The following is a 22,126-nucleotide window of genomic DNA, read 5'->3' on the forward strand; positions in this document are numbered from 1 at the left end:
GCCACACGCCATGCATCCTGTTCTGAGGTCTGGAACCCAGAAGGCCTCTTCCTGGGGGTACGCCTCCAGTCTGGCCCGACGCTGAGCATGGCACAGACATGAGACCAGAGACACCACGCGCCAGCCTTCCCCGGGGGGACCGGGTGAGCCCCCACCCCAGGAGCCATGCCGATGGGCCTCGGGCACTGAGGTCTTCCCTCTTGCCCTCACCCCCAGCTGGCGCCCCCCTCCCACCCCCCCGTCTCAGCTGGTCCACAGCCCCCAGCCCCCCTCGCCCCAGTAAAACACCCTCCCCAGCACCCTTCGGGCTGCCTTCCTCCAGCTCGCAGAGACCAAGCGCCTCCGTCCTCCCCGTGCCCCCGCCCTGCCCGACGGCGGCCCTCCCTCTTCTCTTCCTGTCCTTGACCACCGAGGCCACAGCCCCATTTGCTCATTTCCCAGCCCGGACACTGGGCCCTCACACCTAACCGGGGCCCGTGCGAGCTCCCACTTCCATCGCAGCCGCTGGGCTCCCTTCCCCGAGCTGCTCTGGAGAACAAAGCCGCCCGGTTCCTACGACCCCACCAAGTTCACACTCCTGCTGACCTCCTGTTCCCTAACCCCAGCCACACTGGCCATGCTCTCTGCACAGCCTGTGCTGTCACAGGGCGTCCCTAGGGCAAATACTGTCAATATGCTCCTGTCCCCAAACATATCCATCCACCAGCCCAACCCTCTCTGAACTCCAGACTCCACGCCCCGTCTCGGACGCCTCCCCCCAGCGACCAGCCCGCAATGCTGGCTGCCGCCCAAACCAGGTCCTCCCTCGCTCTCCCGCTCAGTGCCAAGCACCACTACAGGCTCACCCGCCTGCCCAGGCCAGAGGGGACGGAACCCGCTGTGACCCCTGCCCCTCCCTCCCCTCCCCAACATTCGACCCAACCAAAGTCCCTCAGTTTTACCCCGCAAACAGACGATAAACCTCTGGCCCTGTCTGCATCTCTGCAGCCACTGCCCCAGCCCAAGGTGTGCCATTCACACGAGGACGCGTGACAACCCCCTGAGCACCCTGCCCGGCCCCCATGACCCGTGACTGTCCCCTCCCTGCCCAGGGCTGGGACAGCCCGTCCCGTAGGCTCAGACCGTGTCCCGTCCCTGCTGAGATTTCCTACCGCCTTCCGATCAAACCCGCGCTCTCGCTCTGTTCTTCCCAGAACCCTCTCACCCCTGGGATTTGGCCTGAGCGGTCACTCCTCCGAGAGGCTGGCCCTGACCACTCTGTCCTAGCTGGTCCTCTGCCTTTCCTCGCCCCATTCTTTCCTAGCATGCACCCCATCTTTGGCTATACCCATCGCCGCACCTCACCGTGAATGCCTATTTCACACACCATCTCACGTCGCGTCCAGCACAGACGTCCACTAAACGTAAGCTAAACAGATGAATAGACAATCACTTCCAAGCCCAAACTGGGGTCACTTCTCTAGCACCCAAGTTTACAAAATGTTTCAGAGAAAGAGGGATGTGCAACAGGGAAAATTGCAAAACATCTCTGTGGACAGAGACCCCATCAGATCCCCTGCTGGCGGCCTCTCCTGCTTCCTCCGGACAGACCAGTCTGCCAGCGTTGCCAGCGACCGGACTGGGAACTGAAGGAGACGAGGCCGGTCTTCGCTGCCCCAGGCCTGGGCTCAGGAAGCAGGTATACAAGCCCATGCAGAGGCAGGACCAGGGGCAACACGTGGACACCTGGGCCCTGCCAGCCTTTGGGCGCCTCCAGCAGGATGGGGTCAGGGTGGGCCTGTTCATTCAAGGCTGGAATGGGGGCTGAGCACTAAGGCTGTCTCTGGTCCCAGCCAGAGCTGAACTCACCAGGCTGGGTTTCTGAACAAGCCCCCATGCTGCTGGCAGACACTCCGGTGCCCACAAGGTCTCGGTCATGTGCAAGAGATGCCAGCAGCCTCTGCCCATCTACCTAGCTCCACAGACACCTGCGCTACAAGGGCTCCAGGGTGCTGCCCTCCCAAAACCACCTTTTCCTCCCAGCCTGGGCAGTCCCCCCCGGCTCCCACCCAAAGTACTGGCTGCGCCCCACCCCCCAACACACACATCAGGCCTGTGTCTCACCTTGATGTAGGCGTCCAGGGCAGGATGAACACGGCGGGTAGCCAGCCAGATGGACAGGGCGGTGGTGTAGGGGAAGGTGGCCGTCACCACGTGGCTTGGTGCCGGGAAGGAGAACACCTTGAAGCCAAATTTCTGGTAGAGCTGGATAAGCTCAGGGGAAGGCGACTCCTCACCTTCACTCAGAATGCTGCCCACCGCACAGCGGCACTTCTCCGGGGGGACCTGGGAGGCAGAGCAGGGGTGTCAGTGTCACGCAAAGGAAGGAGGGCCCCAGATCTCTTGCCTCTTGGGTTCTGTGTCAGTTTGGGCCTGGCAGAACCACCAGTTCCAACAGGCTGTGCCCCAGAAATCAGGATGGACAGGACCACTTTTCTGCTGGACCCTCTCTGTGGCCCCGGCCTGTGGCATCCTGCCGCAGGGCCCACCCACCCTTTCATCCATTCTTCCAACAACAACGCCAGCCCCCAGGACGGCTGCGCAGAGGCTGCAGGAGGCGCTGGTCCGGGAGCAAGATCGCACTGAACTCTGGATTGCGGATGACACTGTGTGAGACCCTCTTCCCCACTCGTGCAGGCAGGTCCAGCCACCGTCGCCCAGGCCGCCAGACCTCCTCGCCAGGCCCAGCCACACCCCAGGCCCGGCCCCTTCCTGTTAACTCAGAGACTGCTGGTCCCCCTCCGAGACTCTCTGGGCCCCCAGTACCTGCACTGCACTCTGCTCCCCTCCCCAGCTGCCCTCCCGCCCCTGGCTCCCACAAACCCCAGCTGTGTGGGGTGCCTATGTGAGTCTCCAACACGTCCCAGGCCTGGTTCCAGGCCTGCAAGGCCCAGCCCTCACTCCTCTGCCTGGCATCAAGGGGCCCCAGTGTGCCTCGCTTCCTGCCACCTGAGTCTGTGCCAGCCCTTGGGCTGGGCCCCAGGCGTATCTGTTCCTGAATCTAGACGCTCACCACAGAGCGTGTGCTCTCAATCCCAGGTTCTCCGCCATCTGAAGGCCTCCTTCTCCCCGTGCCTAGGGTCTGCTGACCCCTAAACTCCCTCTACCTCCACCTGCCCCTCCCCCAGCACACCTGCCCAGCACTGTAAAGTCACTTTTACCTGTTCTCGCCTCTGCCCTCCACCTGGCCTTTTCCAAGACTTGTCAGCAGTCCCCTGGGGGTTTCTCAGCCCCGCTCTGCCTTTCTGCTCCAGCCAACATGGCCCCGTCCTTGGAGTCTCTCTCCCCCTGGGGTGTGGGCACTGACTCTAGGCTCCCACCTCTGTGCAATCCGCGAGAGTCACCCCAGCTCTCTGGTCCTCTTGAATCTTATGTAATTAAGTGTAGCTCAGGGCTTTAGTGGCAGGAAATATGGGGCAGTGGTCGGGGCCACGACTTCTGGAGAGAGGCTTGCCTGGGTGTGAATCCTGAGTCGTGTGACCTGGACAAGTCCCTCGGTTCCCTGGTGGCCCTGCTCCTTGAGGTCTACTTACAGAACGGCTGTGTTGAATGAGATACTTTGCATAAGGCCTTAGCCCTCTCCAGCACTTGACAAATGCTCCATAACTGCTGTCTGTTATTAGTAGCTATGACACAGACCAAACAAGTGACCCCTGGCCTAGAACGCCCATCCACTTAAACCTCTGAACATGCAGCTCCTCCCTGCCCATAGTTTGGGTTCAAACACCCTCCTGGGGAGCCTGTCAGGGTGACTCGGTGGCACACGTGCCCACACCAATATTTTGCTATAAACTCTTACATCAAGTCTACCTTGCAGCAGTCACTTGGCCTGACGCTCCTCCCGCCCGCCCAGGCAGAGGCGCTGGAGATGCCTGCAGTTCCACCTCTCGTCTCTAGATGGTGCAACTGCCCCACTCACACCCCAGGACGAGAGGAAGGCCAGAGAGGCGGAGGTTCTGGCCGGGTCAGTGCCTGCGGCAAAGCCCACCCTCTCTGACCCTGGCAACCTACGCTGAGCAAAGGAAAGATCCGACATAGGAGAAATGGATGGACGGTCACATAATCTCAACCCCTGGCCTGCCTGGGTATGGGTACCACGGTCTTCCCTGGGATCACTTTGGCATCACGACATACTCCTCAGTCCCCAAAAGGCACCAGACCACCTGTGATAATCCTGCTTAGACCCTCCCAATGGCTCTCGATTCGCCTCTAGGATGAAACTCCTGAGCCCAGCATGCAAGGTCAACTTCAGCGGCCCACACAGCACCGCCCTGACTTGTCCCCATACTCACCTGGCACTCCTTTTCTGTGACCCCCAGCCCCAGCAGGGGCCAGAACCCAAGTGGGCAGGTACCCACTGAGCGTCTGCGTGGCAGAGGGAGGGACAAATCAGGCTCTGGCCCAGCCCGCCTTGCCAGCCTCCACTTCCCCCACCCCACCCCCACCCCCACATGGAACTATTTGCGGCTCCCCAAACATGCCCATCCTCCCATGCTTCCTGCCTCTGCCTAAGCTACTTCCTCAACCTGGAATGAATGTCCTTCTTCATCCTACTCCAGAGTCCCGTCTGCCTGGGAAACTCCTGCCTATCCTTTAGGACTCTGCTCCACCCTCCTCCTCAAAGCCTTCTACTGCTTCCCTGCCCAGCAGCCCCTCTTCTCTGGTCCCAAATGCCGGCCTAGGGAGCTGCACGGCAAGCGAAGGCTTCATCTCTCCCCACCACTGCAGGCCTCTAGGCAGAAAGGCCCAGGATCCTGTGTGCACGGTTCTCGGGGTGTCTCAGTGATGGTGCACATGTGTACACACACGCACACACGGACCCTGCACCACCCACAAACCTCCTCTCCCTTCACCTTGAAACAGGAGGAGCTCCTGTCTCAGGGCAGGGGAGCAGCTACTGAGGAGAAGGGGATCCTGAGGCCCTCAAGGTGTGTGGGGCACAGGCGCTCCGTTCCTGTCCCATCATCTCTCAATTCCACAGATGAGGCCATTTCCTGGCCCCTCCCCTGCCCTGGCCATAGCAGAAGGGGCAGCCCTGCACCAAGCCAGGGGCCAGAGCAGAGCCAGGGGCCAGAGCCGAGCTGGTGAGACAGGCCCTAAGGCAAGGCCGCTCTAGAAGCAGGGGAGGCATCGCTAGGCTCCCAGGCCCGCCCCAGGGGAATGGCCTGCTGAGGTCGCACGGGGCCCAGAAGGTGGGGCTGTGCCCAGGTTTGAATCACGGCTCCACCGCTGTCCTCTAAGGCACAGGTGGATGCGTCTGCTGGGGGGTGGGAACTGGGCCTCATCCTTGTTATTTAGTCCCCAGGAAAACAACTCGAGGCAGGATTTTCAGAGACCGAGTGACTCGCTTAGAGAACACAGGCTGGTAAGCAGTGAAGCCTTGATTCAAATCCAGAAGGACAAGTCCAAAGTCGTCTCCTCCCACCCCTCACCTCTCCTCCCCTCACAAAGCAGCTCCGCTGGGCAGAGAGGGCTCGCCTTTCTGCAGTTAACCGGCTGCGAAGCAACAGCCTGGATGGACTCCGTCTGAAGAAAATTGTCACAGAGGACCTGGGGTGTGGACGGCCTGGGCCCTTAGGAAACATCGGCCCCGCCCACACTGCCACTGACCTTCTCGAGGGGTCCATCCTGGAAAATCCTACTCCCTCATCCTTTCCCAGGCTCTATGTTACCTTGGTGCCTGCAAAGAGGGCAGGGTCTCCATCCCCCCACAGTGAAGCTGATGGGCCTAAGGGTTCTTGCCAGTCTAAAGCCTCTGCAGACTTGGTGGCCCCAGGCGACTCTCAGTGGACTAGGGGAAGAAAGGAGCTTCAATGGCGGTCTAGCTACCAAAAGCCAAACCCAAGCACCACCAGCTCCCCCACTCGCTCCACGCCTGGGGCAAGCACTCCTGCCTCGGCCTCGGCCAGGAACTGTACCAGCCGCCCCACCTCATTTGCCTCAGCCAGGCAGGTAGGTTGCCTAAGCCCTAAACACAGCAGTGGAGGCAGCGGGGCTGGGGGTGGGGCAGGAGTGGAGGGCCAGGCTGGCAGACAGGCCGGACCCACGGCACAGTGACAGCGGCCCAGCCACGAGGGCCCATCCACAGGCCCAGCTCCTTCCCTACCCTACACCCGAGGTGCCCAGAGGGGCCGGGCTAAAGGCACTGCACAGACCCTCAGCCCCCACGTCAGAAGCAGGGCTGAGGGCAGAGCGCTCAGGACACTTCTCCAGCTATACAAGGACAGGGCAGAACGAGATAAGAGAGGGAGAAGGACAGAGAACGACAGAAAGACAGACAGAGGTGGGGGGAGAGGAGGGAGAAGAGAGTACGCACACAGACCAGCGACCGACTCTGCAACTCAGCCCACTCCCTCAGTACTTAGAAGAGGAAATGGCCACACTCCACGAACGCTGGGCCCTGGGCAGGAGAGGAACACCTATGAGCCACTGTCAGGGTCTGTCCACTTTCTGCCACACGCTCCTTCCTCCCCGACCTCTACCAAGGCTCTCAGGGACAGTGAGCAGAATCCTTTCTCCTGCCCCACAAAAACCACTGGCCCAGACCCTGCAGCCCGCTTCCATACAGCACTCTGCACAGGATTCAGGGCTGACTGGCATACACACACTAACCTGCCTACCCACTCACCTACCCTCCTAGCTCTAGGATATACATGCTTAAGCAGAATCCGATATAAAGTGTCCACAGCAATCGCCATAATCTTGCCTTGGTAGTGCCCTTTCCTGTGTCACTTACTGGGCCCATAGCCAGACCAGGTGACAGGACTTTCTCAGGAACCAGCCTCCCTCTGGCCAGCTGAGGCCAGGAGCTGAAGCCTGGACGGGGCATGGCTAGGGAGCTGTCAGTCGACACCCCGTGGGGGTGAGCAGCACCCACGGCAGGTAGCTACCTCTCACCTGGTCACTCACTGGCCCCCTCACAGAGCCTGAAATAGCCTCACTTCCTCCCCAGCTCACAGAGAAGCAGGTTCTGGCTCCCACTGTGCTGAGCTGGGGAGCAAGAAAGTGGGGACAGGACACTCGACGGCTCGGCCGACAGCCTATCCCTCCCTTCTGTGAACCCAAATATGCAAGGCCCCGTTCTGGCCACTGCCGGGGCAGCAGCCTATGGAGCACAAAGTTTAGGTTCTCAGCCTTCCCTAGGACCAGATGGGGCCTCTCCTCCAGGCTCCCCTGACACCCCCACTTGGAGGCATCCTGAGGGCTGGGCCTCTTGGTCCCATAGTGCCCAGTGCCCAACACAGAGTGGCACTGATCAGTTGCTCAAACATTTGTTGGATGAAAACAAAAAAGCACAAGTGAACTGTGAGATAAGCACCTTGGTCCCTGCCACGTGATCAGAAGTCTCCTCTATGAGATCAGCAGTGTGGACCAGAGGCCTCAGCTCAGCCACGAGCCCCTGGGGTCCCCGACTCCCTGAACCTTCTAGGGTCTCTGTCAGGCAGAGAATACACTGCCCAGCTTCCAGAGCAGGTGGGGACGAAACATCCCTGACACATCCAAGTGTCAGGATGTGACACAGCTCTGAATGGAACTCAGGTGTCTTCTAGAGAGACCTGGGGCTGGGAGGGACAGGATCAGAAGGGCCACTGTGACCTATACATTCCTCTGTGCTGGCCAGATGTCCACGGTCGGGCCACGGGCCTGGGGCCTACCCCCTCGGCACACTTAACAAGCAGGCGTGTCCTTTCCACCCTTTTTTGTCACGGTTAAACATCTGCTGAGGGCCAGGGGCTGGGGTGGATGCCTCGCGTATGTCACTGAATTTAACCAGCCTACCTACGAAGCAGGTGTTTTAACACTACTCTGCAGAGGAGGAAATGGAGGCTCAGAGGGGTGATGTGACATGCCTGAGATCACAGTCCAGGACAACGAAGAGATAGAGTCAGAACCCCAGAATGCCAGCCTCGAGGCTGTACTCTCAGGCCGTGGTCCCCAGGCTGGCAACCAACTCAGGCTGTACCCAGCCAACCCTAGATACCCAAGGCCCACCCATTCGGGTCTACCACACCTCCAGGAGGGCTGTATGGTGGGCTGCCTGGAGGCAGTGGCTGGGCCAGGAGGATATGTGGAGAGAGCCACGTGCCGGGGTTCTTCTAGCTCGCTTTCCCTGGACCAGCCTCCGGCACTGACCCCAAGGTATCCCGCTGCCTTGGCCCTCTCCCAACCTGGAACTAGCACCTCTAACCCCAGAGGCAACGTGCGGCTTCTGGAAGAGGAAAGGAACAGCGGCAAGCACTCCCCTCCCTCCCACCGAGGCCTTGTAAAAGGCTCTGACTGGGCCAGATGTGGAAGGAGGGGCTGGGACTTACATAACAGACCCCTGCAGGGGTAGCGGTGGCACCTGGGTCCCACAGGCCAGTGCCTGCCCCTTCTCCTTTGGGCCCCAGTGCTCTGGACTCCCACTCGGTGCCATCTCCCAGTCATGTGACCTCAAAACCTCAGTGTCTATTCATCCCTTGTCCAGGCTATTTAACCTCTCACCAGGGCCCAGTCCAATATTCTCAGTGACCTCCCTGCCTCATCTCCTGCCCTCCTCCACCTGCCATCCAGTTAGCTTCCCAAGTCGCAGGTGGCAGATTGTGTCACGCCTTTCCTCCCAACCTGCTGTACCTCCCAAGCCTGGCCTCTTCTACCTCTTTCTCCACTCGCCATATGTCCACTGGCCACACTTTCTCTGTCATCCTATGTCTGCAAGCCTTTCCAGTTGCAGTTCCCTTAGCCAGGAGGCCCTTCCCAGCAGAGCAAACTTCTACGCGTGGGAGAAGGCCCAGCTGGCATCTACCTCCCCTCTGAGCTCAAAGGTCTGTGAGCACTGAACACGGTGCCCTGCTGGAGATTCACTAGTGTGGGGCTGATTAGCGGGGCCACTCCTGTTCTTCTTCAGAGTGCAGAACCTGGCACAGGGAGGGAGTCAGCACACCCTTGTTTCGACGGAGCGCCCCAGTGAGGCCTGGTCAGGAGACGATGGGTAGGCTGTAGGCCTGGCCCACATGAACTCTCCAGGCGAGGAAACCAGAGCTGGGGATTCCGAAGGCCTCATGTGCCAAGGCTCGGAGCTGGAGGCTGAAGAACCTCTGGCAGAGCTGCCAGCTCATACAGCTGTGGGCAGCACCGCCCATGGCATGGCAGGAGGCCACATTGGTGAGCCCTGACTCACTCCAGGCTGTAGGTACAGGCAGACGCCCACAGGGTGCCAATGATGCCGGGTTAGTCTCCAACCCCAGCATCTTAGACATTCTGGGCAGCTCACCTGGCTCCACCTGACCTCCAAGGCCCTCTCCAAACCAGGCGGCCTGACATCCAAAGTAACGCCATATCCCTGGGCCAGGGGCCACCGGAATGGCTGGAAAGGTGAGATTCCAAGCCCCAGGCCCAGGGCCTACACCCTCAGCCCTTGAGAACCTGCAGCCACAGCACGAGAGCTGAAAGAGGGAAGGCACGGAAAAAATACCATACGACCCCAAAGAGAGGGCAGGATCCGAAAGGCCTGGCCTTAGAGCGCTGCTCTCAAAGGGGCATGGAAAAGCGAGGGACGGCAAGAGGAGGAGGCAGGGGATCAAAGCCCCGGCAGAGGCTAAGGACTCGTAGTGGTACGGTCCCTTCCCACTCAGAAGGCCACGGGCAGCCATGAACCAGAGGACCCAGACCTGGGCAAGCAGAAAACCAGCACATGCTCCCAGAAGGGACCAGAATCCAGGCCAAATCTGGAGAGAGCTTCAAGCTCAGAGGAAATGTGGTTTGCAGGGCCAGTTCAAAGATTTTCTCACCCCTTCCTTAGAAACCAAAACGCCCCTCCCTCAACAAGCCCTGCCCCACGTCCGTCCATGGGGCAGAAGTCCAGCCAAGGCCCGGAAGGCTCCTTACCACGTGCGGGCTGTCGTAGTAGACGGCGATGGAGCGGAGCCTGGGGCACACACTGCAGCTCTCGGTGAAGAGCCGCCCTGTCTCGTTGTAGGGCCCCGTGTGGAACTTGTAGGCCACAGTGACATTGCGAATGGGGGGCGAGCCAGCACTCACTGCCACCCCAGCCAGCAGTCCCGAGTACCCAGCGAAGGCCAACAGAGTCAGCAGCAGTAGCAGAGTGAGGCCCCCAATGAGGCCCAGTAGTAGCAGGTCCGACATGGCTCTGTGTCCCCACGCCGCGCCCCAAGGCAGCTGCAAAGGAGACAGAAGGGAGAGGAGGCTGGTAGCCTGCTCTGATCAACGTGCCCACCTGCCCGCCAGCCAGTTCTGGCCCAACCTCACCCTGCCTTGGGTGCTCTGACCCAGAAGGAGTGGCCAGAGGTGTTTACACACACAGTGACCTAGAAGGGAGCTACAAAGGATGACTGAAGCCACAAGCCTCCTTATTTCTTAACCACAATACTGAGGCTCTACAGCAGCTCTGCCTGTCAGCTGGCAGCCTTGGTCACACCTAGGGAAACTGAGTCATAGAAGGCACAGGAGTGAGTCGGCCAGGGACAAACTGCCAGCTCTGACCAGCTTCCCAAGATGGGCCAGATGTCGGCCAGTCTGCCTTCCCCCCACACTATCTCTTCCTCCCCACGGCTGAGTCTCACTGCCTACCCAGTCCTCCCACCCCCACCCCCAAGCCTAATGGACCACTGCCAGAGGGAGGACGGGCGAGCACCAGGGTCTGAACACTTATTAACAAACGGGGAAACCACGAGGAACAAGCCCAGGGGGGACAATGCGCCGCAGGAAGAGAGTTTCATAGGAAACTCTCCTGTGCTGAGCACATCTGGCCCATGGAATCTGGCCGTCCAGCAAGCTCACCCGTCCAGCACCAGAAGAGACCAGATCGAAACAGGAGCAAAATCCAGCACTATGCTTCCCAGACTGGAGCCACCACTGCTAACAAGCTTCATCCCACTTTTCCAGCCCATAGATTAAAAACGGCAAGGAAGAGGGAAAGGCTGCTAGATGTGGGGACACACCACAGGCAGAAGTAGCCCTCACTTGCCCTTGGCCTGAGCATTTCATTCCGCAGGGGAGGGGTGCTAGCCTGGGAGGGAGCCATGCCTGGGGTCCATTTGCTGCTCCGTCCCTTCCCCTCCATCTCCCTCCCTTCCCCCACCCCCCTACATCTCCAGGTGTTTAGCATTTAGCTTTTTGGTTTTGATCTTCCCAACCCACCTCCTGTACTAGGCAGTTCACAGACAGACAAGGTGGGGTGTGGGGTCCTTTTACCTTTTTGTGTATGTCATTTACCTGACAATTCTCCCTTCCCCCATGGGCCTTTCCCCATTCCTCATATTTGTACAGTCCAAGGAATAAAGACATTTACTTCAGGAAAAAAAAATAGAAGCCAAGAAGCTATGCAAGAGCAGGCCATGGACACCACACTGAGGCTGCTGGAGTGTGAGACATTCAAGGCAGACCGCCCAGCTCTCCACAAAACCTGGGGCCAGAGGCCTAACCCTCTCCCGCAGAGGGCTGGACCTGAGTCGCCTGGGGCGGAGAAAATCCCAGCGCAGAAAAGACTGTTTAAAGAGGAAGGGGAGTATGTGACCCAGGAAGGAACATTCCCAACCCCAAGCATTTAAAATTTAAAACTTTTGGGAGACAGAAGTCAACACACTTTGGCCCTATGGAAAAACTTAGCTCTGTGAAATATTTTGTTCCCTGAGGGTTATGTGTGTCAAAAATCTCGCTGAAATACTGTCTTTGGACTTAATGCACAGAGGCAAAACAAACCTCGAAAACCTCGGTGCCATGCCACTGGGGTGCCTCGTGCTGGTCCTCTCACCCACTCGCCTTCCTGCCTCACAGCTGCCCTGTATTTTTCGGCCGCGTTCCCTGTCCTACTCGGCTCATCTCCTGATAATTTCATTCCTGTTTTCTTTGATAAGGATGATGATGATAAATCTTTCACTGGGTACTCACTATGCCCCAGGCACTGTCTAAATGGTGAAACACGGCTACTTCATTAAGCCTCAAAACAACATAGACACAGGTTAGGAAACCAGCACTTAGAGGTTAAGAGACTTGCCCAAGGTCACACAGGTACTAAACAGACCTGGACCAAGATGCCGGCAAAAGGGACCCAGGCAGTCTGGCTCCAGGCCCCCTCCCTGGGGCTGGTGACAGGGTTTCCAGGAAAGCCCACGCCTTTAATTCATAGTGGACATCTCTGAACCCAAGGCTCCCAACTGGAAGCCCTCAGTGTCCAGGTCTCTCACCTACCTTGGGAGTGACAGACCTCACTCTGCAGTACCCTCTCAGCTGCACACTCTCAGTGGCCTCAAAAGAACTCAGCCTCGCCTTTCTCTTCCTCAACTTCTCAGAAAAGGGAGACTATGACTCTGGGGGATCCCAGCGCTTTGGTCGGCACAGGAAGGAGGCGGGGCAATGTGAATTTCCCCAAACTCAAGAGAAAGAGGAGGAGAAAGGCTGGGGGAGCTCACCTGAAAAGGCCAGGCTCACTTTTGACAACTCATGGCATCCAGTGAGGCAGGGACGAAGTGCTCCAGTGCTGGGGGCAGAGAGAAAAGAACCGCTGAGCCGGGCACCATGCCCTGACCGCTCCCTTTTCTGGGAAAGCCCTCCAGGGCCGCGACGAGAACTCCGCCTTCCCCTAAGGTTGCACCCGCACCACGTCCTCAGTCGCCTTAGGGAAATCACAAGCCGAACGGCCTCACCAAGTCAACTCCTCACTCCCTGCTCAAGTCCCTGCTCGTGGAGAGCAGCCCCTCTTCCAAAAGGGCTCCAGCCACCGCACCCGACCCTGAAACTGCCACTGCCGCCGACCCCGGCCAGGCGGGGCCCCCTCTCCAGCCTCCCGGGGTGGTCGCCTCCGGCGGGTACGGGCGAGCGTCAGGGCGGGCTGTCCGGCGCGGGCTTCCTGGAGCCGCTCGCGTGTGGCGGGCCAGCCCTTCAAGGGCCCCGCTGCAGACAAACTTCGGCGCTGGCGGGGAGCGGGAGGACCCGGACTCCGAGGGGCCTTGCGCGGGGAGGAGGAAACGCCGCCTCCCACTCTCGGCTTCCATCCCCGGCCCGGCGGCGCCTCGCCTACTTATTTACCCAGTCTCTTTTTTGTCCACGACCTCATTGGGGCCCCAGACACCTCCACAACTTCAGGGAGGCTAAAGTTTGCAGCCGAAGCGGCGAGGCGTGGCCTCGGAGGCGAGGGCGGAGTTAAAGTGAGGCTCCAGCCTCCGTCCCCTCTCCCTACCCCTCCAGCTCCATTGCCTCGGGCCGTGCTCCGCGTCCGCGGCAGGGGGCGGCACGGCTGGTCCAAGGTCGCGGTCAGGCCCCAGGACCCGGCCCCGGCCAGCTGTGGGCCAGTCGAGATGCAAAGAGCGGCCTGACCCGCGGGGGTTACGTAGGGGACGCGGGAGGCCCTGAAGCCGCGCCCAGGCCGGCAGAGGTCCCAGGCCCCGGGCGCGCAGGAAGCTGCCCCGGCGGGAACGCTTCTCCTCCCGCCCGGCCCTCACCTCAGCCGCCACCCGCAGCGGACGCCGTTGCGCGCAGGCGGCTCCGGGCTCGGTCGCGGAGCCTGCGCGCGCCCGCCGCGCCCGCTCGCTCCGCCCCCTCGCGGCGGGACGTGGCCGTGGCCGTGGGCGCGTGCGCGCGGGACCCGAAGGGCGGAGGCCTGCCCCGCCCCGTTTCCATGACAACGAGCGTGCGCATATCTCCCGGAGCTGTCAGGGGCGGAGTCCACTGGGCACCTTTCTGCCTCTCACAAACTACCTGGTTGCCGCGGGAGCCTGAGCGAAGAACTTCTTGGCATCGGGAGAAATCCGCCGGGGGGCCCGCAGTAGAGCCAGTCTGGGGTCCAGGAAGCCGGCACCAGAGAGGAGCGTTTGAAGAGGTTTGGGGACTGCGGCCCAGCAGTATCAGCCTCCGGCATTTGTACCGTCTGTGGTCCTGCCAGTTTCTCCCACTGAGGCTTCGCGACAGACCTGGGAACCGAGCAAGGCAGGGCCACTTGCTCTCGTTTTACAACTGAGGAACTGAAGTCCATTCTGGACTCAGAGAAGAAGCTGGTGGATCCAAGCTCTGGACAGCATAAATATCAGCTTCCTGCCTCCAACATTCCACCCCACCTCACTCCCTAACCGGAGCACAGGGAGGAGCTGTCATCCGTTCCACGTGGATTGAGTACCACTCCCTGCCAGGGCAGTTCTAGGGGCTAAGGGTACTGAATGAACGAAACAAAGGCCCATCCTCCTGGAGCTCTGCTTACCAGCGGAACGCCTCCGCCCCAGGCTCCGCCCTGGATGTGGCGGGTCAGCCCTTCTAGTTTAGTGTGTACTGGGTAACTGCCAGGTCAAGTGTCAGCTCTTTGAAGACAAGTTCAATCTTCAGCTCCTATTTCTGAGGACCTACAAACGACAAAGCATTCTTCTAGGGCCCCAAAGAAAAACCTTGCCCTCCTGAGAGGCCCAGTCTTGCAGTGGAGGGGGTTGTGGAGAGGACGACTAGGCTCCTAAGCTTGGCTACAAGACAGGCTGGGCCAAGAGTTACCTCGCTGCTCCTGACACGGGTGACTGATGCTCGAGAGTGCGGTGGTACCGTGGAGCCCACTGCCGCACTAGCAAAGGGCAGGCTGGGCACAGAGACACTTGTAATCCTGGCTTCCTTTCCCTTTGTTTCACATTGTTCCTTCATCAGGCTGGGAAGACTGAACCTCATCCCCAGGGGCAAGCCTGTCCCGGCCCTTTGGGCAAACTGGCCGAAGGGGCAGCCCACAGGCACTGCGGGCTAGGCTGGCAGGGTTGCGGCAGTCTTGTTTTGCTTATGATCATGATGAAACACTTTAGGTGCCCCAAGCAAGTGGGCAATACGCTTGGAAGCATTTTCTGTGACACGAAGAAGGACCAGCGCACTGGCTGAGGGATTTGCACAGTCGGTTCTGCTTCTCAGAAGCTGAGGAACTTCTCTCAAGAAACCATTATCCGGAGCCGTTCTTTCTTCATCTTGTCCTCTCTGCTTACTTTCTTTAGCCTAGCTGGGGAACTCCAGGGCCCCACATCAGAATTCATGGTGTGCCTTAGGAGTCGTGAAAAGAGTCTGCCTGTGACCAGCACTGCAAGCCCTCTCTCTGCCTCCCTGGCTTCAGAATCTCAGGCTGCTCCCAACAGAGGCCCTTGGTAGGACCCCTGCAAGGCCTTCGCTGGCCACCAGGCGGCAGCAAACAAAGCTCTTTTCTCTTCTCGCAGGTAACTCGGAACTGAGAGGCTCAACTTGCTACCTGCCCCACACACCGCTCCACTCCCAGTTCTGTGTCCCAATAGCACATTCTCCTCTCAGGAGCCCAGATTTGGCCTTTGTCTCCTCCTGCTTTCCCCTGTCCAAGGAATCCCCACAGAAGCTCTTTAATTCTCCCTTAATAAATTCCCAGAGAATGTTCCCCCAGGGCTCCTCCCCTTAAAGGTCCAAACTTGGAGAACCAGAGTGGACTGTCTCCCCCTTCCCCTACCTCCTCCTGTTCCAAAGCCCGGGTTAGTTCCGAGGCAGTGGTTAGTGTGTGAGACTCTGCAAACCCTGCCACTAGCCACCTCCCACTTTCTGAAGGCACTGATGCTGCGCCGGATCCCCAGACACTCACAACCTCGTTAGGGCTGCCCCTGCAGGATGTGCCATAACCGAGGACCAGTTAACCTCAAGCCACCCTGAGTCAGCTTCACATTTCCTCTAGAGCCTGGAAAGGCAGTCCTCTTCAGGTGAGCCACGACAGGAAGAGGCCGGCGAATCCCACTGCAACCAAGAGCCTGCCAGCAGTCTGGTGTCTGCTCCCACCTGCCCTCCCCCGACCCCACAGGTGCCGGCCCGGCACCCACTGTGCTCCAAGTTGTATCCCTTTCACTACCATCCAGTCGAACAGCTGTCAGACAATCCCTTGATCAAACAACACTGCCTTCTTGAGTTTAAATTTTATTTTACAAAAAGAGAAATAAAGAAAACTGATAGGCAGTTATACTGACTTACAATTGTTCTGTTTGCTTCTTTAAAAAAGTGACATGAAACACAAGTAAAAATAAATACGTCATAGAAACAGCCAGTTGCCCAGTCTCTGGGGCAGGAGCACCTGCCCCGCCGAGAGGGAAGCCCATGACCACACCAGCGGCTGGAGCACCGGCCGCAGGTGCTGCTCAAAGCCAGGCGCAGGTCCCAGGCCTCAGGGGGCGTCCTGAGGAAAGAAGACGGAAAACCAAAGCCAGATGCCAGGTCCCTGGGGCCACCTCATCTCCCCCCACTCTTCCCGGCAGCAACATGGCCTTAGTGGTTATCCACTGCAGCCCCCTCAACCCCCCGGACCCTTGTCCCCTGACCCCGCTGGAGAGGGTACAGGGAAAAACCGGTCTTGGGCAGGCTAAGGGGATCCTTCCGGTGAGTCCCCAGCCCACCCTGAGTAACACAACCAGATAAGTCAGTTTACACCCATGTGCACGAGCTTGCGTGTGCACGTGCACACACACACACACACACATCTGGGCTGAGCTCTCTTCCAGGGGAGGGTCCTGGATCGGGTCACAGTATGAGGTCCCCTCTCTTCTATCACCCCAGTAGTGGTAACAGGGAGTACCCAAATCTCTCCCAGCCCTCTGCCCCAGACTCTGCAGCCTGCCTGGCTACTTCGCCCCAACGCACGAGATCACTGTGTCGAATGGGCCTGCGAGAGAGGAAGGGGCAGACTCAGGTCCCTGAATAGCAAAGAAGTTGGACACTGCCTGCTCCAGAAGTTCATCGTAAGACTCGGAGATACATAAAGGCCCAGGGCAAAACTAGTGGCACAGACAGACATTAAGGGGTGATAGTGGAATACACAGGGCGAAGAGAAGCGTCAGGAGGGGAAGGGCATCCCAGGGTGACGGATGGAGAGTGCAGCATTCACGTAGGCCTTGGGGAGAGTCAGCAGAGGGCCAGAAAGTCTCCCAGGGGGCCCCTGGGGGTAGGAGCTCCTCTCTCAGGGGTTTCGGTGGGAGAAGAGCCGCTTAGCTGGGTACACAGGAGGCCATGGCTCAGAAGGGAGAGACTGGTCTTCTGAGGAATCACAGGGAACTGGGAAACAGGAGGAAGGGGTCATGGCCAGGAACAGGAGGAACAAGGAATGTCAGGCCCCCAGAAGACCTTCCGCATGGGATGAGGACTCAGTCCCAGAGCAATGCCAGGTGCACACAGACTGAAGCAGAGGGCCCTGCTCTTATCACAACTCTGGGAGTGACAAGTCCCACCCAGACAGCTAAAGTTTGGTTGAGTGTTTCAACCTATTAGCACAACTTTACCCTGGCTTTGCTTCATGCCCTGGAGTGGGAAATTTCATATTTAGTTGTGAATCGCAAGTATATAGAGATTCCATACACTAATTCCTAGGGAAGAGCGTTCCAAGGAGCACGAGACAGATGCTTAAGAAGCACAACTCGAGAGGGTGAGGACTTCGCAGACATCCAATCTGAAGAGACATCTGTTCCAACATGGTTCACTTACTTTCTTAAGTGGCTACTTTATCTCAGTCCAATTTTTATCCACAAAGATACATAAGAAAAGGAAACCAAATATCACTACAAATGGTAATCCTGAATTGTTAAGTTGTACTGTGTTCCTCAGGCCGAGGGTTTAGGCTAAACCAGCCGGACAGGGCTGGAGAGGCCTTTGAAAACATTCCATGGAAGACAATAGTGAGGGAAAATGCCTGCGCCTGACCTTCTGTCCTCCCTCACATCACCATCCTTCCCTCACTCAGGCCTGGACGGCAGGTGGAAACCACCATCAAGTGTTTCTGATCAAAAAAACTGCAAAACGTAGCTCTTAGGCTGAGACGTTTCCTGCTTCCCTCACACACTCACGCTCATGTTTGGTGCGCATGCACACTTGCCTACCAGTGCACACAGACAGCAGAAAAGCCGGATAAATGTTTTCAGGTTCATTAAAAATGAAAGAAAACAAAACAAAAAAAAAAAACCATGGAACTGGTAGCACTCTAATTCCCCACGATCCCGCCCCACTCGCCTACACGACGTCAGCTGCACACATCAACGAAAGCCTTCTCTAGCCAGGTGGGCCTCCCAAAACTATGGCCTCTCCCAAGTTGAAGCATTGGGTAGAGAGCAGGCATGCACTGCCCCTCAGAACACACACTCACTTCCTGGTACCTTCAAAAGCTCATCCCTCCAGTGACTGGTTTCAATTCCCTGCTGGGACAGTTTCTGGATTCTCAGAGGCTGCTGCTGTGATTTTCTAGAGGTGAACACAGAAACATCCCACCTTCTCCAACCAACACTGGGATCCCAGTGCTCCGGGCCTAGGAGGCATCGGCTGTAGCCCGGGTAGTGAGTGCGTTCTGCAAACTGAAGATCCAGGCCAGCTCACTCCTACACCTACCGGCCTCAGCCGGAAAGCCCACTCCGACTGGGTCCCTTCACCATCCATCCGGGGATGCAGCTGAAGGAGAAAGCACTGTTTGGAACTGTTTTTAAATTATTAAAGTAATTTGCATAGCTAAATTGTAATCTAAGGCTTCTATGAGTAGAAGAGTTCCGTGTCTGATAGCGTGCTTATGAAAACAGAGAAAAAAAAGCGCCTCGAGTGCCACTCTTGGTGTAACTGGACAGAGCGCACACATGGATGCTTGCATGCACACGCACACACACACACACACACACACACACACACACACACACACACACCCATCAGCCATCTCTTTGTCTCTTCTCTGGGGACAATACCCCAGAGTGTGTAAGGCCCTCCAACAATGGAAATGGGCTGGTAGGAAGAGTTGCAAGAGCAGCTACTACTAGGGGGGACCTGATTCAGCTGCCTCCAGGGCCAGGGAGAGGCAGGTGCCCAACCACGGGGTGGCGGTAAAGCTCTAGAGCCAGACAAGGTGTGCTCTTCATGAAGAAACGCGTAGCAAAGTCTCAGCAGCCAAGGGGAAAAGCCAAGAGGAAGACGGCCAGTGTTTATGCTTAAAGACTAGCTGCCCCCTCCCTTGGCACTGGCAACAAGAGAGACTCAGAATGACTGATGCGTTCTTTTAAGACAAAAGCCAGACTTAACGCTCCTACAGAGGAACAGCTCCTCCACGCTCCTTCGAAGAGGATGGAGGTAGCAGACACCAGGCCTCTCGGATCATCTGATGGTCGGGGCAAGCAAGACACTTCCCAATTGGAAATCCATAGTCTGTTCCCTCAACCCAGAAGCCACTTATACTCAGCTTCACGACTCAGCACAGAGAACTGGCCTTGAAGGTCATCAGAGGGGCGTACGGCTCCAAATTTGGGGTCACTTACTTCCCAATAGCAAACTCCATGATCCCAAGTTTCAAAATCTGTGGACGAGTCTCCCCCTCCACTAACTCTCAGCCACAGGAGTCCCTGATCTTCCCGAAAGGCCATTTCCTGAAAACGTAGTTGTTTGGTGCAAACCTCGGTCACACCTGGCTCTCCTTCCTTGGTCAAGTCACCGCCCACCTGGGACTTGCTCGCCAGCAGCAACGGGGTCTGAGATACCTTAACATTGCCCTTCCCGTCTCCTACCCTCCTCCCGACCCCTAAGCCTGCCCACCCACTGTGCCGAAAAAAAAAAAAAAAAAAAGACACATGAAAAGTCCAAATAATAAATAATTGCCCATAAGAAATAAATTAACATGGAGCTCTCTAATGGGGACAGGAAGGACAAGAAAGGCCACCAGGACAGGCGGCGGGGGCTCAGCGCCATCCTCGTGAAGCACGTCTCTTCTGGCCACGAATCCATGACCTGTCACTCACGCCGCGCAGTGCTTCTCCACCCAGCCTCCTGCACACGCACAATCTCACACCCCGGAAAGGGAGGCCGCTTAGAGACAGCCCCTGGGGAAAGAGACAGGTTGCTAATGCCCATTTTCTCTCCTAATTTCTCCCCAATTCTGACAACCGTGGCTCTGAAAGCCAGGGACTTGGGTGGCCTGGGCCTTCTCCTCACCCAGCTGGGAGGAAACCTGTGGTCCCCACGGCTCTTCTCCCGGCTCGCCTGATGCTCACGCTAATGCTCATGAACCACTGCGCTCTGATTTCCATTTTTAAAAAGATAAACTTATTTCTTAGTTTCCCCCTTGGTCTGCCCCTCCCTCCCTCCCTTCCCTCCCACCTTCACCTGTTACACACATGTACGTACATACACAGACACACGCGCACGCACAGACACACACACCTGGTCTGCTTCTTCCCCGCCCCCTAAAGACTCCGCTCCACATGGAATCTCAGTCTGCTCTCCCTGGCCCCCCTCCGTTCCTCTTCCTCCCACCCTCCCTCCCCTCCCCTCTCCAGGCCCAGCTAAGTCGCCCAGTAAGGCAGCTCTCTTGGGAGAGAATGTTCCCAAAGACAGAAATGGGATGTGAGCTTCCACACTCAGGTGGGCGAGCAAGCGAGCAGACAGCACACGCAAGGCAGGCAGGAGGAGGCAGGCGGCCCTGCCCTCCGTTCCTGGTTTGGGTCCCTGATTTCCCGCTATTGCTGCTCTGCTGGATTTTTTGTTGCCTCTTCCGTCAAATTGTCAGAGCCCTACGGCTATGGTAAACCACCCTTCTCTGTCCTCTCCTCTTTCCCTCCTGCCTAGCGCCCTCTTAGAAATCCCAGATCGCTGCCTTCCAGCTTGGCGGGCAACCTGCTGGGGGCCCCGAGTGAGGTGGAGAGGGGCTCCTCAGCTATTTCCCAGTGACCTCTATCACGTCGTCATCCTTATCCTCATCATCATTGGAGCTGAACCCCACCTCGGCAACCTCATGAGAGTCGAACGGAGGCACCTGGGACCGGAGAAGGCCGCCAGCTGGGTAGCCTGTGTGTGCGGACATGTAGCCTGGGTAGACAGACATGCCCCGCGAGAGGCTGCTGGGCAAGACGGGGGAAGGAAAAGGCGCGAACATCCTCGGCTCGGACAGGAGTGGCTGTGAGAACGGGAGTGGGTAGCTGGGCAGGATCCCTGGGACAGAGGGGTTGAGCATGAAGGAGGGGCTGCTGGCAGTGACTGAGGTAGCCGTGGAAGAAGAACTGACGGGGCCTGTGGGCCCCAGGGGGTCAGTAGTCACTGGGAACACCAGGCGGGCGTCTGCCAGCAAATTGGACAGCTGGTAGTAGGAGGGGGAACTGCCCATGAAAAGGGAGCTCTCCCCGGCCTGCGAGGTGAAGGGGGCGGTGAGGTTATGGTTTAAGGAGACGGGAGGCGTGGCAAACCCGCCGGACACTGGATACCCGTGTTCGTACGGCTGCACGGGCGCTGGCACATGGCCCTTCCTGGACCGCCGGCGGGCTGACTCCTGCGCAGCAGGTGGTGTGACCAACTTTCGCTTGTGGCCCCTTAAGTCCAACACTGGGTGCCTGTCACCACAGGGCTGGCCGGTCACCAAGAGGGAACTATTGAGGCAATGGCCCCCATGTCGAGGCTCAGTCCCCAGGGCTGTCCCAGGCACAGCAGCACTGTCCACGAGTTGGGCCGGGGGGCCAGGCAGGGCGGCACTGGCGCTCGGGGAGCTCTGACGGGACCCCCGGGCCGCAGCCACGTCCGCGTACTGCTGGAGCTCGCTGAGGACCTCCGGGCTGTCTGGAGAGACGGGCCTGGCCAGCCCCTCAGGGTCGGCGGCTTTGGGTGATGAGGCACTGTGTCTGCCGTTGCTTGTGGACTCGAGAGAAGGCCCCTGGGAACCTGGGTACAAAATACAGGTAACTGAGAACCAGAATGGCAGGGAGACGTGGAGGATGTAGGAAAAACTGCCATGAAAATAAATCCCGTCCTGTGGTCCCCAAAATTCAAACAGTTTGATATCCAAACAACATCGCCCAGTCAACTTTGCCCAGTCCCAAAGAAAGAAAGCCTTTGAGCTAGGAAACAAGTCTACCCGCGACAAAACGGGTAATTTCCCTTCACCCCAGGTCCCCAATCTGTAAAACTCCGCCCAGGTGAAGCCTATGGGATCATGGAGGTGAAACGTTAAGCGATCATTCTTATAACCAGTCAGACTCCTTCTGGAGGCAAAGGGTCAGTGACCAGGATGGGAGAAATGAGGAAAACGAAGTTTAAAAAGCAATCCATCCTGGTTTAAAAACAAAACATCCGCGGCCATGGAAGACGACTGGGACAACAGGGGAAACTGTGGTATGGCCTGGAC

The 22,126-nt window shown here is 58.1% G+C and overlaps 2 protein-coding genes across 8 annotated transcripts in view; both read right to left on the reverse strand.

The window, feature by feature from the left end:
• The window catches only part of TEX264 (testis expressed 264), a 27,383-nt gene extending 13,785 nt beyond the window's left edge, over positions 1-13,598 (reverse strand). The window contains exons 1-5 of one of the 7 annotated variants that reach the window (XM_011364671.2): positions 13,479-13,598; positions 12,450-12,517; positions 10,293-10,465; positions 9,907-10,197; positions 2,104-2,325 (exon numbers count right to left, since the gene is read on the reverse strand). In XM_011364671.2, the coding sequence (XP_011362973.1) occupies positions 2,104-2,325; positions 9,907-10,164 (480 nt within the window). In that variant the 5' untranslated portion in view covers positions 10,165-10,197; positions 10,293-10,465; positions 12,450-12,517; positions 13,479-13,598. Of the gene's footprint in view, positions 1-2,103; positions 2,326-9,906; positions 10,198-10,292; positions 10,466-12,228; positions 12,413-12,449; positions 12,518-12,683; positions 12,703-12,763; positions 13,053-13,478 lie in introns of those variants that run through there. The other 6 variants (XM_011364672.2, XM_011364668.2, XM_011364669.2 and 3 more) reach the window with 6 other exon arrangements.
• A 2,310-nt stretch (positions 13,599-15,908) lies between these two features.
• RAD54L2 (RAD54 like 2) overlaps positions 15,909-22,126 on the reverse strand; it is a 94,372-nt gene continuing 88,154 nt past the window's right edge. Inside the window, exon 22 of the mRNA XM_011364748.2 lies at positions 15,909-21,663. Within this exon, the coding sequence (XP_011363050.1) occupies positions 20,669-21,663 (995 nt within the window). The 3' untranslated portion in view covers positions 15,909-20,668. The remainder of the gene's footprint in view (positions 21,664-22,126) is intronic.

This window comes from Pteropus vampyrus, unplaced genomic scaffold (assembly GCF_000151845.1).
Source record: "Pteropus vampyrus isolate Shadow unplaced genomic scaffold, Pvam_2.0 Scaffold100, whole genome shotgun sequence".
Taxonomy (NCBI): Eukaryota; Metazoa; Chordata; class Mammalia; order Chiroptera; family Pteropodidae; genus Pteropus; species Pteropus vampyrus.